The sequence below is a fragment of the Schistocerca gregaria genome, chromosome X, assembly GCF_023897955.1.
Source record: "Schistocerca gregaria isolate iqSchGreg1 chromosome X, iqSchGreg1.2, whole genome shotgun sequence".
Taxonomy (NCBI): Eukaryota; Metazoa; Arthropoda; class Insecta; order Orthoptera; family Acrididae; genus Schistocerca; species Schistocerca gregaria.
Genome location: NC_064931.1, coordinates 44,043,225 through 44,060,545, shown reverse-complemented (window position 1 = coordinate 44,060,545; position 17,321 = coordinate 44,043,225). Strand labels below are relative to the sequence as shown.

The window sequence follows — 17,321 nt, the reverse complement described above, 5'->3', positions numbered from 1 at the left end:
CACTGTTATCTGCTGGTAAGGTCACAGTCGTGTCCATGTACATATCGGTGCCCTTGGCCATGGGACTGCAAAGACATTCTGTTGGTTAGTTTCCTGCAGGAACAATGGGCCATTAATGCTGCCCAACTGAAATCTTTTTCACTAAGTTTGAACAACCTACTATCAAAAAGCCACAGTACCCTGATTGGAAGCAACTTTCTCATCCACGACAATGCCAGACCTCACACCATAACAATCCAACAAATATCATGCATTATGCCTCCTACAGCCCAGACTTGGCACCTTGGTACTGCCACATGTTTGGGCTGCTCCAGAAAGCTCATGGCAAAGACCACTTGAGGACTAATGCTGAAATGCAACTGTTGGCATGAAATTTGTTTCAGACACGTCCTTATCCTTTCTTCAAACATCGAATAAAAATATTAGTTGGCCAATGGCAAAAGTTAATTAATTTTGAATTATATAAATTTGATGGCATTAGGTTTGTTTATGGTTTGTCCACCCTCTTGTTACATACAACAAACACCATCAGAAACTAAACTTCCAAGAAGGGTTGAGCAGAATGCAGTTGAAGTTTGATATGACACACTTTCCATATTATATGTATTTGCACTGGAGTGCAGGTATTCTTGATGAAACACAATCACAAAGGTAACTGGGATAACAAACTGATTAAATTACCCTGTAAGAAGTCTTAAATGTTCCTTACTGCAAAATAATCAGTGATAAGCCATGGTTAATCATTGGAAGTTTTTCAATAGATTTCAGACTATCCTTTTTTATTTTTATTTCTTAATTCTTGTTCCCTCTTTATAACAAAACATGCAACTAAGTAAATTAGTCTTTCTGTACTTGGTACAACTACTTTACATTAATTCAAAAAACACCAAATACATTTTGTCACGTTCATGGCCTGTTGCAGAAAGAAACATTTAGTTTTCATAGTGCCTACCCAGGTGCACTCTCTACAGATCTTTTTGATTATTGGATTTGGTAGGTACACAACAGGCCAAATTAATTGCTGCAGTTAATTTTTTGTAAAAACAAGAACAATTTTGATCAAGCTAACAACTTAAAATCTATATGATCCATTCAGACATGACATTACATGCCTTCACAAATCACACACAAATGGGAAACAGTAAATGTGTTAAGGACTACGTGATAATGAAGGATTTCTCTTAACATTCCTTTGTCTCTTTGGCAGATTGTTTATTTTTAAATTGAAGGTCTTTATGATGGGGTTTTCTGCTTTATTTGTTTCTAAGTAATGTACTAAATTCCATTTTTATACACTCTGTTCAATTTGTGAATTTATGAGTCAATCTTGTGGCAATAAAAGGCAGGTGGTTATAGTTGGAACCTAATTTGTGAACCCTAGCTTCATCATAGCTGGAACCAGTCAAGTCCAGCTGAACTCTGACCTGCTTGGCATTTGTCACTAGTTAGGGGAATGCGAATAGAAAGCTATACATATGGAAACCATTTATCCCCCCCCCCCCCCTTTTCCCTCCTTTGCCACCCACACTGCCTCCTCCCAAGACTGATTTTGAAAAACTCTGTAAAACTATTAGTTCACTATGGTGATGCATAAATTCTGAATATAAAGTAAATATAAAATACCCAACAACTGTAATGACTCATCAGGAAAGTACACACAGTTACCAGTTACTGATACTGAAGCACTATTTAGTCCTGGAAATTGCAAAATATGGTTATCGTATACCATTTGGATGGGTAGATCACATAACTAATGAGAAGGTATTGAATAGAATTGGAGAGAAGAGAAATTTGTGGCACAACTTGACTAGAAGAAGGGATCGGTTGGTAGGGCATATTCTGAGGCATCAAGGGATCACCAATTTCGTATTGGAGGGCAGCGTGGAGGGTAAAAATTGTAGAGGGAGACCAAGAGATGAATACACTAAACGGATTCAGAAGGATATAGGTTGCAATAGGTACTGGGAGATTAAGAAGCTTGCGCAGGATACAGTAGCATGGAGAGCTGCATCAAACCAGTCTCTGAACTGAAGACCACAACAACAACAACAACAACAACAACAACATACCATTTGGAATAACATGTTTCTTCACTGTTCTTATAATTTTACACTAGCAGTTACAGTTTTGCTGAAGTATGGGAGTGCACTGCCCCCTTCTATTTTTTTTTTTTTTCATTTTCTTCTGGTTGAGCAACACAGCCTCAACAAATTTGAAGGAGGTCATTGTTCCACCAGGCTGTATTTCAGATTACTTTACTATATTGTGCATGAATAGTTTCACGCATGGCCTATTCTCTAGTGCACCTATACCAACGCAAGGACAGTGTATTCACATCTGTTGCTATACATACTTTTGAGAAATAGTCATGCTCAGAACTGCTAGTGCACAATAAGTAATGTGAAGTACAATGTCCTTCTCACTCTAGTATTCATTACCATTACAGACGAAATACTGACAGGAGTAGCAATGCTGATAGGAGATGAAAATATGAAAGCCATGGAGTAGGGAAATGGAGGAGAAGGATAGGTACAAGAAAGGCTAAATGTTTGAGGAGAAGTGGTGGGACAGTATGGATTGAAATTTAATGCAAGGAAGAGTGAAGTGATGGTGACAACGAGGAATAAGAGGGGAGGAGCAATGGATGTATGTATTAAGAGGGTAAGTACTAATGAAAGTGAGAAGTCCCAATTACCTGCAGTGCACAACAGAAGACAGTTGGAGAAAGGGGAAGCAAGGGATTCCTGCAGAGTACAATAAGCCTGGATTGGGACAGGGACATCACCAACAAGTAAGCACACGTTATACCGAGTGTATTATGCTACAATACTCGTATGCATCAGCAATGTGGATAATGAAGAAAAGGCATGGTGAGCAGGGTACAGGCCTGTGAGATGAAATGTCAAAGACACAGAATAGGACTTACTAGAATGGATAGAGGTGGTGAGAGAAAGAGTGAAACAGAAGCCCATGCAAGAGACCAAAGAAACAATGAGATTAAGATGATATGGGCATGTTAAAAGAATGGGAGTTGGCAGGATACCAAGACAGACCCTTGGACAACAGGGGGCAAGAGCTATAGAACAATGCTGAATGACACTTAGATCATTGGAGTGAAGGAATGTGTGAAGAAGAGGGGAGAAGAGTGGGACAAAGTGGAGAGGGAGAACAGGGAAAGATGGAGAGGCTTGTGTACTAAGCTGCCATAGCCAGGAACTGTAAACTGTACAACATGATAAAGATGATGGTATGATTACAATGATGAGTTATACTTTTGGTGGCTGCTAGGTACACATTTTTCTTGTTTACTCACAATTATTAACTACTACTTTAGCTTAATTCAGTTTAATTTCAACATTCAAAGAAACTTTTGTCCCATTTTTAACCACTGTGGAACTTAACATACAAGTGCCCTCAGTTCTGTTCCCAAGAAACACACAATGTACACTTGTTCACCTCACTAAGTATTTTGTTTGAGAATCTACTCACTCGCACAAAGAGTTAATAAATTTGTAGGTTGTCACCTGCCATGTCCTGCTGCTGGTTGATTCACAGGAAATAGTACTTTGCTGAGATGAACGTGACACAGATGAGCTGAACTGCTGTGAAGATACTGACGATGCAGTGTAGCTTTGGCACGAATTTCGCACAGAATGCATAGAAGCAAAGCCCGATTCAGATGCTGAATAATCGAGCTTGTTAACTGATGAATCAAATCCTGCAATAAAGGAGCATTATATTACAAGAACAATGAAATAGCATAATTGCAAATATTGAATAGCTTGCAAGCATTCACAATTAGTATAGCAAAATGCTCAAAGAAGAGGGACTTTTAGCAGTGGTTTATAAGGAGGTTGTAAACATTGTCATATTCTGAAAGAATTGTGCTTTTACCAAGAAAATGAAGATGCCACAGCCAGTATCCTAACCAGGATATTTTATTTTACACTAAGTTTGCAACACAAATTTCCCTTCCACACCAAAAAACGCACGTAACGATGTACCTACCAATAACTGTACCAGGCATTATTCCAGGCATATCCGTAGAGAACAATGGGGACTTGAGCAAGTCAGAATGAGGGGTCAACAGGGAAGGACTTTTATCACTTCCTATCACAGATTGTATTTGATCAGTTGTCACAGTGGATGACACTTCATAATAACTAGAAGACGAGCTGCCATTCATTAACACAGTTGAGCCTGTAATGCAACAAGTATGTCGTTTGTATTAGCTAGTGGTTTAAAAAGTGTACTGGAAAAAATATTATTTTATATCTACAGCCAAATGGATATAAAAAATTAAAAAATAGACTGTTGAAATGTGATGAAACATAACAACACTCTCCCTATCTCTCAGATAAATATACTTAAAATCAAACAAAACAAGCCTAAAACAACAACAACAACAACAACAACAACTGCAATTAGTGGAAGAAATATAGCTCATTTGCCTGAGAGGTAACTTACGTCCAGAATCAGCAGTAAAAGCGGAGAGCTACTTACACACAAAGAATAAAGTCATTTGAACAGTATGTGTAACAATATTTTTCTGCAGACGACACACACACACACACACACACACACACACACACACACACACACACAAGAAAATAAAAAATAAAATAAAAAAACCCTAAGACCATAGATGGCAACCTGTGCATATTAGGCTGTTGAAAGGGAACAAATACAGCATTTTGAAGAAAAGCAAAGATTTTAATCCTCCACAACTGGTGAATTTGCACCTCCATCTAATTGTCACTGTAGTTCTCATACTGACATACTTGTTCAGATTTTTGCATTTTTCTCTTAGGAAGATATTGCATTCCTATCTTCCTTGTATTCCATCTGCTCTTGGGTGTCTAATTTACCAGCATTAACAGACTTGTACATCTCCGAGATGGTTTTTTGTCTATGTTTCAAAATAAATCATAAGCTTTCTGGCTTTTCATAAATATAGCAAGGGCAGCTATCTTATGGCAAAAAATTGCCTTATATTTAAAGTAGGAAAATAATATCCTGTATGTATTCAAATTTCATTTGCAAATATAAGATATTAGCTATACAACTTGATAATAATAGCAGCAGCAGCAGCAGCAGCAACAGTAGTAGTAAAACAGGTAAAGAAGTGAAATACTGGCATGATGGTCACTAGGACATAGCTAAAATTGTAATACTGTCTTCCAAATTGTTTTCTATGGTTTCAGTATGCCCCACTTCTGAATGTTAGTAAGATAATTTTGAGAGGGAAATAATATCTTCTCAAATCTGGATGAATGTTATGTTGATGTAGAGTGGGGCTATAATTAAACTTTTGCTACCTAAGAGGACATCTATAAAAAACGAATGATCATACGACAAACTTTGTGGATACATTTGTATGGACGTGCAGAAGAGAAATAATGACTAAACTATTGAAAGAAACACATTTTAATTTCCACATGAGAGGGTAACATCTGTTAATTGCGTATCACATTTACATTCCGAGTTACAAACATTGTTCTATGTGATGACCATCTTCATCCATGACAGCCTGGAACCACACTAGAGATACCGTCTCACAAATGTGTACAGCTTCTTGTATGGTGAATCATGGTTCAGCTGTCATGGAAAAGCTTGTCTTGAAAAGGAAAATTGACAGATCACACAAGCTATACCCAAATAGGATGAACCCAATTTGGCATCTCACACATAGCAAGCAAGGAATGTCACGTCATTCAAATGTCAGATGCACGCCACGGTATTTCCGAAGCAATCCTATTGCTCTTGCTACTCAGAAATGCTACTGGTTATTCTTGTTTTGGGCCAAGCTGCACCTAACAATAAGTCATTCTCCCTATGCGTGGACAAGTGGCCCTCCTTCAGCAGGTTCAGGGCAGGCACACGTCGGGGGAGGGGTTTGCTAGTTACTGGGAGCTCCAATGATAGGTGTATTATGGAGCCCCTTACAGAAATTGTTTTCAGGACCAGAAAGAAATCCAATGTTCACTCGGTACATCTGCCCGGGTGCCTCATCCGACATGTGGACGCAACCATGCCTACAGCTATCGTGTGTGCAAGGCAAAGTTGTCTGCAAAGTGTGGTTCATATCAGCAGCAATGACACCTGTCACTTGGGTTTGACAGTGAAGTTACGTGGTCAACTATAACAGTTCTAGGTGAAATCATATTAATTGTGAATGTTTTACCAACCACCCAATTCGTCTGACTGTTTTAGAGTCACTGAAAGGAAATCTCTGCTCGGTAGCATGAAAACACCCAGATTACGCAATATTAGTTGGAGCTGACTTTAACCTACGCAGTATAGACTGCGAGTCTATGGATTCATGCAGGGGTATGGACAGACGGTTGGTCCTGTGAAGTTCATTTGAACCCTTTTTCAGAATACTTTCTTCAGCAGTTAATTTGACAGCCCATATGCTACAGAAATATTTCTAACCTTCTAACAACAAACACCGCTGACCTTTCTGGTGGTATCAATACAGAAACAGGGATTAGTAGTCATGATGTTATCACAGTGAAGACAATCACTTAAGTTAATAAATCAATCAAGTAAACTAGGAAAGTATTTTTGCTAGAAAGAGCTGATAAGCAGTTGTTAGCATCTCACTTCGAAAATGAGCTGACATTATTTAGTTCATGGATTACGGAAGCAAAGGAATTATAATCAAAGTTTAAAAGGACTGTATATTGTGCTTTGGGGAAGTATGTGCCAAGCAAGTGGATTAAGGACAGGAGAGACCTACCATGTTTAATAATCCAATTCAGAAAATACTGAGGAAACAAAGAGTGTTGCACTTTTGGTTCAAAAGAGAATGAGCAAATGATGGCATATAAAAGATGGTAGAGATCGTGCATCTGTAAAAAGACTGATGCACGAAACATAAAACTTCCACCGTCGTACATGGGTGAAAGATCTTGCTGAGACCCCAACGAAATTTTGGTCCTTTGTAAGAACTACTCAACAGGTTGAAGGGTTCTATCCACTCATTTTTCAAACAGTCTGGTGTGGCAGTAGAAGATTGCAAAAGGAAAGCTGAAGTTTTACATTTCATGTCTAAGACATCATTCACACAGGAGGATCATACAAACATACTGCCATTTCACCATCTCACTGACCCCGATATGGAGGACATGGTAATAGGCATCTTTGACATAAAGAAGCAACTGAAAGAATTAAAAATAAATAAGTCACTAGGTCTGGATAGAATTCCAATTTCCTTTTACAAAGAGTGCTCTATGGCATTGCCCTCTTACGTAGCTTGATTTTTTCAGCAGCAAATTGAATAAGAAGGTAGGGAAGTGTGCAAAGAGAAAGAAAGTCTTGTTGCTAGGTACTTCGCATGCTAGGGGTGTGGGCCAACTTCTGCAGGATGAATTAGGGTCAGAATACCAGGTCACAAGTTTTTTCAAACCTAGTGCTGGACTGGGACAGGTTACATAGGATTTAGGTTCACTATGTAGAGGCTTTACTAAGGAAGATACCGTGGTTATTGTGGGTGGGCCGGGCAACAGTATTGACAGAGATCCGGGGTACAGCATAGAGTGTGACCTGGCAAATATTGCATCGGCATCGAGTCATACCAGTGTTGGGTTTGTGTCGGTTCTGGAGCACCACGACCAGCCTCATTTGAGCTCTTCTGTCAGGAGAGTTAATTTGGAGTTGGAACGGCTACTTGGATCTGATGCGGGGTCACACATTGGTGTGGTTCCTGTTGATTCACTCTGTAGGTGGGACTATACTAGACATGGCCTACACCTCAACAAGAAGGGGAAGGGTAAACTGGCTGGGCTGATAGCAGGAAATTTAAAGGGGGGAGGAACTACATCTCATGGTGGTAACTCTTTTTTTAGTGTAAGATCAGTGTCCAGTGGGAAACTCAGCCAGGCAAGTACTAAAGATGTTAAAAAAGTTCAAGATACTCACAAAAGTAAAATGAAAAATGTTAGTATGTTTCATCAAAATATTGGGGGATTGAAGAATAAAATTGATGAGAATCTGCTTTGTTTAGAAGATACAGAAACTGAGAATGTAATAGATGTACTATGCCTGTCTGAGCATCACATTGTCACTGATATGCAAAAGGTTAGCATCAATGGGTACAAATTAGCTGCACATGTAAGTAGAGATAATATAATGAGAGGAGGAGTTGCATGTATGTCAAAAGCTTCCACAGCACAAAACATTTAGAAACTAAAAAAAATTTGTGTAGAGCAACATATGGAAGCATGTGCCACTGACCTAAAACTAAATGATGGCACTTTCATAATTGTAATAGTGTATAGGACCCCCTCAGGGAATTTCCAGCTATTTCTAGAAAACTTGGATGCTTTGTTGTGCTATCTGTCAGACAGAGGGAAGCAAATTATCATTTGTGGGGATTTCAATGTTGATTCCCTGAAAGAGTGTGATAGGAAGAATGACCTTGTAGTATTACTCAGTTCTTTCAATTTGAGCTCCGTCATTGATTTTCCTACTCGGATAACAAAGAACAGCGGGACATTAATAGATAACTTTTTTTATAGACCAAGATAAGTTTAAGGACATAAATGCTTATCCTGTTGATAATGGTCTTTCAGATCATGGTGCACAGCTGGTTACAGTACATGACATAGCTCCATGCAGTATATCAAATCAGAATTTCAAAGCAGTGCATTCAATTAACAATATAAATACTGCAAACTTTAGGGAAAGCCTAAAGCTGCTAGACTGGGATGAAGTGTATATGGAACCCGATGCAAACTTGAAATATAACTTATTTCACGATACATTTTTAAGGGTATTTGAAAATTGTTTTCCCAAGAAAACAGTGAAACATAATACCAAGAAAACATATAAAAAACCTTGGCTAACTAAAGGAATAAGAATATCTTTCAACCGTAAAAGAGAACTGTATCTAACAGCAAGAGGGAGTACTGACCCCGAAATTGTTCAATATTATAACAACTATTGTGCGGTACTAAGAAAAGTTATTAAAAAGTCCAAAAGCACGTGTATCATGTCTGAGATCAGTAACTCTGATAATAAAATTAAAGCAATTTGGAATATTATTGAAAGGGAAACAGGGCAACCAAGAGCACAGGAAGACTTTAGTGCCATAAAATTGAATGACAAGTGTACTAACAAACAATCTGAAATTGGAAATATTTTCAATAATCATTTTTTAAATGTTGTGGAGAAAGTAGGATCTAGATCTTCACTAGAAGAGGCAAGGCTTCTAATAGAAGAGGCCATACCTGTGCAGTTTGAAACAATTGTATTTCCTCGAACCTCTCCCTCTGAAATCAGTAAAATAATAAACTCACTGAAAAGTAAAAGCTCTTACGGAATTGATGGCATTTCCAGCAAGATACTTAAAGCTTGTCCCCCACAGATAAGTAGGATTCTCAGCCACTTATGTAATTGCTCTTTGGAGCAGGGTGTTTTCCCCGATAGACTGAAATATGCCATTGTAAAACCACTGCATAAAAAGGGGGATACGTCGGATGTCAACAACTATCGCACAATCTCTCTTCTGACAGCTCTATCAAAAATTTTTGAGAAAGTAATGTATTCAAGAGTAGCCTCCCATATTTGTAAAAATAAAGTACTAACAAAATGTCAGTTTGGTTTTCAGAAAGGCTTTTCAACAGAAAATGCTATATACGCTTTCACTGATCAAATATTAAATGCTCTGAATAACCGGACATCACCCATTGGTATTTTTTGTGATCTCTCAAAGGCCTTTGACTGTGTAGATCATGGAATTCTTTTAGATAAGCTAAATCATTATGGTTTGAAAGGGGGCAGTGCACAAATGGTTTAATTCATACTTAACTGGAAGAATGCAGAAAGTTGAAATAAGTGGTTCATGTAATGTTAATACAACAGCCGATTCCTCAAACTGGGGGGGCTATCAAGCACGGGGTCCCACAGGGTTCAGTCTTAGGTCCTTTACTGTTCTTGATATACATTAATGACTCACCATTCCATATTGATGAAGATGCAAAGTTAGTTCTTTTTGCTGATGACACAAGTATAGTAATAACATCCAAAAACCAAGAACTAAGTGATGTAATTGTAAATGATGTTTTTCACAAAATTATTAAGTGGTTCTCAGCAAACGGACTCTCTTTTAAATTTTGATAAAACACAGTATATACAGTTCCGTACAGTAAATGGCACAACTCCAGTAATAAATATAGATTTTGAACAGAAGTCTGTAGCTAAGGTAGAATTTTCAAAATTTTTAGGTGTGTCCACTGATGAGAGGTTAAACTGGAAACAACACATTGATGGTCTGCTGAAACGTCTGAGTTCGGCTACATATGCTATTAGGGTTATTGCAAATTTTGGTGATAAGAATCTCAGTAAATTAGCTTACTATGCCTACTTTCATTCACTGCTTTCATATGGTATCATATTCTGGGGTAATTCATCGTTGAGTAGGAAAGTATTCATTGCTCAAAAACGTGTAATCAGAATAATTGCTGGAGCCCACCCATGGTCATCTTGCAGACATCTATTTAAGGATCTAGGGATCCTCACAGTAACCTCACAGTATATAAATTCACTTATGAAATTTGTTGTTAATAATCCAGCCCAGTTCAAAAGTAATAGCAGTGTGCATAGCTATAACACCAGGAGAAAGGATGATCTTTACTATGCAGGGTTAAATCTGACTTTGGCACAGAAGGGGGTAAATTATGCTGCCACAAAAGTCTTTGGTCACCTACCAAACAGTGTCAAAAGCCTGACATATAGCCAACCAACATTTAAAAATAAATTAAGAGAATTTCCAGATGACAACTCCTTCTACTCATTGGCTGAATTTTTAGATATAAATTAAGGGAGGGAAAAAAACTAACTTAAGCATTAGTATCATGCAATATTTTGTGTAACGTAATATCTTGTACAGACATCTTTCATTAACCTGACACGTTCCACATCATTACGAAGTGTCGTATTCATGATCTATGGAACAAGTATTAATATCTAATCTCAGCAATGTTTCATCCAGTGCAAAGTCCCAAGTGACTGGAAAAAAGTGCAGGTAACTCTTCTCTATAAGAAGGGTAAAAGAATGGACCTGCAAAATTACAGACCAATATCCTTAACACTGGTTTTCTCCAGAATTCTTGGACATATTCACAGTTAAGAGTATAATCAGTTTACTTGAGATGGAAAAGCTTCTGTCCACAAATATGCATGAGAAACTGAGCTTGCCCTCTTCTTACTTTATATTGCGCAAATCTAGGATGAAAGGCAACAGGCAGACCTGACATTCCTCGATTTCAGAAAAGCATTTGAGACAGTGCTCCACTGCAGGTTGTCAACAAAGATATTGGCATACAGAATAGCTTTTCAGATAAGTGAGTGGCTTGAAGAGTTCTTAAGTAATAAAACCTAGTACGTTGGCTCAGACAGTGAGTGTCATCAAAGACAAAGATATCATCATGAGTGCCCCAGGGAAGTGCGACAGGACCACTCTTGTTCTCTATGTACAAGAACGATCTGACAGACATAGTAAGCAGCAATCTGTGGCTATTTGCCGATGATGCTGTGGTGTACATGAAGGTGTCAACACATAAAGACTTTTGACAATACAAGATGACTTACACAAAATTTCTAGGTGGTGTGACGAATGGCAGCTAGCTCTAAATGTAGAAAAATGTAAGTTAACACAGATGAGTATGAAAAACAATCCCACAATGCTGAAATATAGCATAGTAGTGTGCTGCTTGACAAAGTTATGTCAATTAAATATCTAGGCTTAACACTGCAAAGACATATGAAACGGAGCAAGCACATAAGGACTGTGAAAGTGAAGTCGAATGGTTGACTTCGGTTCATTGGGAGAATTTTAGGTAAGTCTGGTTCATTTGTAAAGGTGACTGCACACATAACACTAGTGTGACCCATTCTTGAGTACTGCTGAGTCTTTGGGATCCTTACCAGGTTGGATGAAAGGAAGATATCAAAGCAATTCAGAGGTGGGCTGCTAAGATTTGTTACCAATAGGTTCTATCGATGCACAACTATTACAGAGATACTTCAGGAACTCAAATGCGAATCCCTGGATGGGAGGCGACATTCTTTTAGAGGAACACTATTTATAAAATTTAGAGAATCAGCATCCGAAGCTGTCTCGAGAACAATTCTACCACTGGCAACCTAAATTCACGAAGCTATGGTATGAGAAATTAGGGCTCATACGGAGGCTCTACTTGGAAGTGGAACACCAAAGGAAATGGTTAGTAGTTGCAGACCACACCTCTGCTATGGACCATATGTAGATCCTATGAAAGCTTAGCATCTTTTTCAGTCTTGAGAATGGATCTTTCACGCTGAAGCAGAGTACATGCTGATTTGAAACTTGCTGGCAGATTATAACTGTGTGTTGGACTGCAGCTTGACCTGGAGAGTTAGCTTTTTGCTAGCAAATGTGCTCCTGACTCAGCATCAACCTCATTTATGTGCCAACTGACCTCTCAATGCCTCAGCTGTTATTTGTGGTTTCTTTCGAGTCCAGTCAAAAGTATTCAAACAAATCTCTGTGGATTCATATGGGCCATGATCTTTATATGGCTTTGCTTTTATGTAAAACTGTCTTTGCTCAGTCTCAGTACATCCCCACTTGATTGTTTGCCTGCTTGCCAGTGTGTACCTTTTGCTGTGTCAGGTCTCGTGTATCATGTTATGTTCTTTGTACACTATGTCATGTAGTACTCAGCGCAGTACAATGTGCATGTTTCTTTTAACCCAACGTCAACTAGTACTGTCAACTAGTAAAGTGTACAGTATTCATCAGTCTTCTCAACAAAAGCAGTTTACTGGCAGTAACCACATGCATTAGACCTCTCAGCAGTTTCACTGGACAATTTTATATGGTTCCTCTGAGTAGGGCATAGCATATTCCTCACCCATCATTCTGCTTCTGAGCTTTTGCTTCTTATCTAATGCCGTTGCTGTTGATGAAATGTTCAACAGTAATTTTCCTATCCCACAGCTGGTGTGTTCCTATTTTATGAAATCAAAATGTCATCAGACCACAGCTAATATCTTTCTAGATGAAGAAGATACTGCTAAGGACAGTAGCTGCATCCTGAAACACTAGTTTCATTGTGACAACTTCTCCATGTTATGCAAATGTTTTCTCTTTCTTTTTTTAAGGAACAGATAGACACTGTAAAACGTGCTGATTTAACAAATGACTACCTGAAGAGTGACAATATTTATACAATCTTAGCAGATGTTTCATAATCAGACCCATTACCATACAATTTCACTGTACTTCTGATTTCCATAATCTGTGCACCTTTAATTCTATTAGATTTTTTCTACTTGTCAGCTCCCATTTGTTCCTTTCTTATAACATTGGCATCCCTCCTTTCGTTGTCTTCAGTGGAAGTATACGATTCCAAATAATCTTCATGTAACTGAGTTTGCTATATCATTCTCTCCACCTAACATTGGAGGATCACTACAGAACTTCATTTGTTGGCCATTACACACATGCACAAACATTTACTTTAAATTTCTAAATTATTTTCAATCAAGAAAGAAGGTGACAAATAGATGTAAAAGGTAAAACAATTAGGTTCATGATTTCATTAAGTATATGCCACTACATATGTACTTAATGTAGTGTTGTAATGGAGGATTGCCTCTTTCTTTCTGATTTACTTTTATAAATAATTCTCAGAATGCAACTGAGGGGGGGGGGGGGGGGGGGGGGAGGGGAGGGCGATATTCTCTGCGCACTTCTGTACATATTGGTAGTCCTCTTTCCTTTTCTTGCTAACAAAATGTGTGATGATGTGACTCAGTGGTAAAGTGCCAGAATAAGGAATCTGAAAGTTTCTAGTTCTACCCCCAGCCAGCCTGAAGATTTTTAATCTGCCACTTATTTTGCCTCTGGCAATATTTGTCAATGCGAAAAATGCCGAGCTGCACTGTGGTTCAGAGTTCACGTTAAACTTTAAATTCCCCCTTAACAGGCTGGTAAGTAAGTTTAAAGGTTGAAAGAACTCCAAATAGGAGCGTACCTAGTAAAGCACTGTGGTGTTCAAACCAACCTTCAGATCAATGACAGCTTTAGCTTTAATGTGTGAAGCTTCCAGACCCAGTTGTTTTCGTTATCATGTTTCACTATCTTTCAAATATTGTTGAATTTTATTGTTATGCTCTTTCACAGACTAAATGGCTTCCCAAGATTCTTCTGTGAAATCAGCACTGTGCTAATAAAGTACTGTTCTCAAAAGTGTATTTTACAGTAATTTTGCAGCTGTTGCCCCCTGTTAATATAAGTAGTTACTTAGTATTACAATCAGCAGCTTAGCCAATCTACATGATATATAAGAGGTTATAGCTCTCAAAATTTTCAGGCCTACAGAAAGTACAGATATTCACAGAGGATGAAATGTACATAAATGTCTCATGTGTAATACATTTGAATCAGTTTGTCTCTTTTGATGACTTCTGAAACACTTTTGCACAGTGTTATAGATTCTGGTTTGCTTTTCAAATAAGATTCAGTACCTCCTTTGTCTTGTGCTGCTTCTACATCAAACTTGTGCTGCTTCTACTCCAAACTATCTATTGCAGTTGTTCAATTGTTCTCAATTAAGTTGAGATTACTACCCTGCAGCAGTACTAACATATAAGCATGGACCAAATCATTGTGATTCTTTATTTACTATCTTTATTAGAACATGGTACTACAAAAACAAATATCTTTACTTTTCAGGATACTGTCATTATATCCCATGTTCTTGATACATATTTATGTGCTCGCATATATAGACATCATATTTTACATATTAGGACCACATGGAGGATATTCATCTGGTGGTGGTGGTGGTGGTGGTGGTGGTGGTGGTGGTGGTGCAGGAGTGGCAATCTGTGTATTATCTGTACATTTTTCTACCTGATGATCAAATTCAAACAGAAAGTAAAACTGTGATGGGTTCGTGTAATAAATTAATTCAAAACTAAGCTGTATTCAGTGAAATGTTGTCTATGCTCCATGCTGACTACCTCTTCGCAAAATGAATTCTTTCTTCCCTTCACCAAAAATCAGTCCTTGTCAAAGGAATGGAAAAGAGCAGGACGACTACTTTTCTTTAGAAACATAAGATCAATAGTAGAAGGCTGCAAAATTGGCAAACCTGTGCAACTAAAATTTGCTACAAGCAGTTTGTGAAAGTACCTCTCAGGCAGCTACACTCTAGCCTTCCTTAATAGCTTCAGCAAAAGCAGCTCCTGAATAATAATAATAATAATAATAATAATATAATAATAGAAAAAATAAAAGAGTAAGTAGGCATGGTGGTTAGGGAGGGGAGAGGGTGAGGGTGAGAGGGAGGGTGAGAGGGAGGGGAGAGGGTGGAGAGGGAGGGGAGAGGGTGGAGAGGGAGGGGAGAGGGAGGGGAGAGGGAGGGGAGAGGGGGGAGAGGGGGGGACGGGGGCAGAGGGGGGGACGGGGGCAGAGGGGGGGACGGGGGCAGAGGGGGGGACGGGGGCAGAGGGGGGGACGGGGGCAGAGGGGGGGACGGGGGCAGAGGGGGGGACGGGGGCAGAGGGGGGGACGGGGGCAGAGGGGGGGACGGGGGCAGAGGGGGGGACGGGGGCAGAGGGGGGGACGGGGGCAGAGGGGGGGACGGGGGCAGAGGGGGGGACGGGGGCAGAGGGGGGGACGGGGGCAGAGGGGGGGACGGGGGCAGAGGGGGGGACGGGGGCAGAGGGGGGGACGGGGGCAGAGGGGGGGACGGGGGCAGAGGGGGGGACGGGGGCAGAGGGGGGGACGGGGGCAGAGGGGGGGACGGGGGCAGAGGGGGGGACGGGGGCAGAGGGGGGGACGGGGGCAGAGGGGGGGACGGGGGCAGAGGGGGGGACGGGGGCAGAGGGGGGGACGGGGGCAGAGGGGGGGACGGGGGCAGAGGGGGGGACGGGGGCAGAGGGGGGGAACGGGGGCAGAGGGGGGAACGGGGGAGAGGGGGGAACGGGGGAGAGGGGGGAACGGGGGAGAGGGGGGAACGGGGGAGAGGGGGGGAACGGGGGAGAGGGGGGAACGGGGGAGAGGGGGGAACGGGGGAGAGGGGGGAACGGGGGAGAGGGGGGAACGGGGGAGAGGGGAGAGGGGAGCAGATATGGAGGAGTTACACCACATGGTGACAAACATGGAAAGCAGAGAATACAAATCTCTGCACTAGATTCTTTTTCCATCTCATAAAAGATCTTGGTTCCGGAACAAGATAACAACAATCCTTTTAGTGTTGAATTTGATTGTTTCTTTGTGTATGCGAATTTCAGCTATTTACCTTTCACTCTTCTTACAAACATAAATGATACAGGGTACACTCCAGACACTATTAAACTGACAATTTAGGGCTTCACTGTAAGGAAATTTTGGATACTATAATTAGGTCCTCAGCAATAAAAACTAGAGAAAATTTGATAAAATAAAGCTATTAACTGTGTCTAGACCTACCTGGTACTAGAGAACCATCAATAGAATGGAGTGATTCATCAGCAGGTCCTGAAAGAGCTTGTAACTCTTCTTCATCCCGTGAATGGTTGAGAACAGAATCCAGACTACCAGCTGATGCACTAAGTAAGGAGGAGGTGTCCTCTGGGGAACGACTACGTAAACTGAGCCTCTCTAGACTGGTACCAAGATGTCCGCCACTGCCTTCAAGGCTTGAACTTTCAACATCACGCTGCTGCTGTTGCAACTGCTGCTGCTGCTGTTGTGTTGGTCGTGTTGAGCGCTGCCGACGTTTTGGTGGGAGTGGTGGTGGTTCCTCACTGCCTTCTGATATATGGTAACTCCTGGGGAAAAATTCATTTAAAGATCCAGTATCATCTTTGGAAATTCATGCATTGCAAAAAAAGAAATTTTTATATCCATAAGAGCTGCTGCTAATGTTTTTATTTTTCCACAACTGGCTTCAACCACTGATCACAATGAAGCAGTACTGAATGTCATATAAAACAGAAACATAGAAACATTGAGTCATCGACAGCCATGCTTTCCTGCACCGCCGCCCACAAGCCGCCCCCCCCCCTCCATGGCGATATGGCGCCAACTGGACCTAAAATTTTAGTGCTGCTTTGTGGCAGGTGGACTAGGTTGGGTTGGCAGTTGTGTCTGGTAAGGCTAGTAGAGGGGGGAGGGGAAGAGATAGGGGAAGGGGGAGAGGGAGGGGGAGGGAGTGGGAGGGGGAGGGAGAAGGGGGAGAGGGAGAAGGGGGAGAGGGAGAAGGGAATGGGGAGGGGAGGGAAGGGTGAGGGGGAGGGAAGGGTGAGGGAAGGGGGAGGGGGAGGGGAGGGAAGGGTGAGGG

The 17,321-nt window shown here is 40.6% G+C and overlaps 1 protein-coding gene across 11 annotated transcripts in view; it reads right to left on the bottom strand.

Annotated features, from left to right (window-relative positions):
* LOC126299504 (guanine nucleotide-releasing factor 2) overlaps positions 1-17,321 on the bottom strand; it is a 361,975-nt gene that overhangs the window by 122,423 nt on the left and 222,231 nt on the right. For 8 of the 11 annotated variants that reach the window (XM_049991454.1, XM_049991453.1, XM_049991461.1 and 5 more), the window contains exons 6-8: positions 16,469-16,809; positions 4,009-4,200; positions 3,525-3,718 (exon numbers count right to left, since the gene is read on the bottom strand). In XM_049991454.1, the coding sequence (XP_049847411.1) occupies positions 3,525-3,718; positions 4,009-4,200; positions 16,469-16,809 (727 nt within the window). The remainder of the gene's footprint in view (positions 1-3,524; positions 3,719-4,008; positions 4,201-16,468; positions 16,810-17,321) is intronic. The other 3 variants (XM_049991460.1, XM_049991459.1, XM_049991457.1) reach the window with 1 other exon arrangement.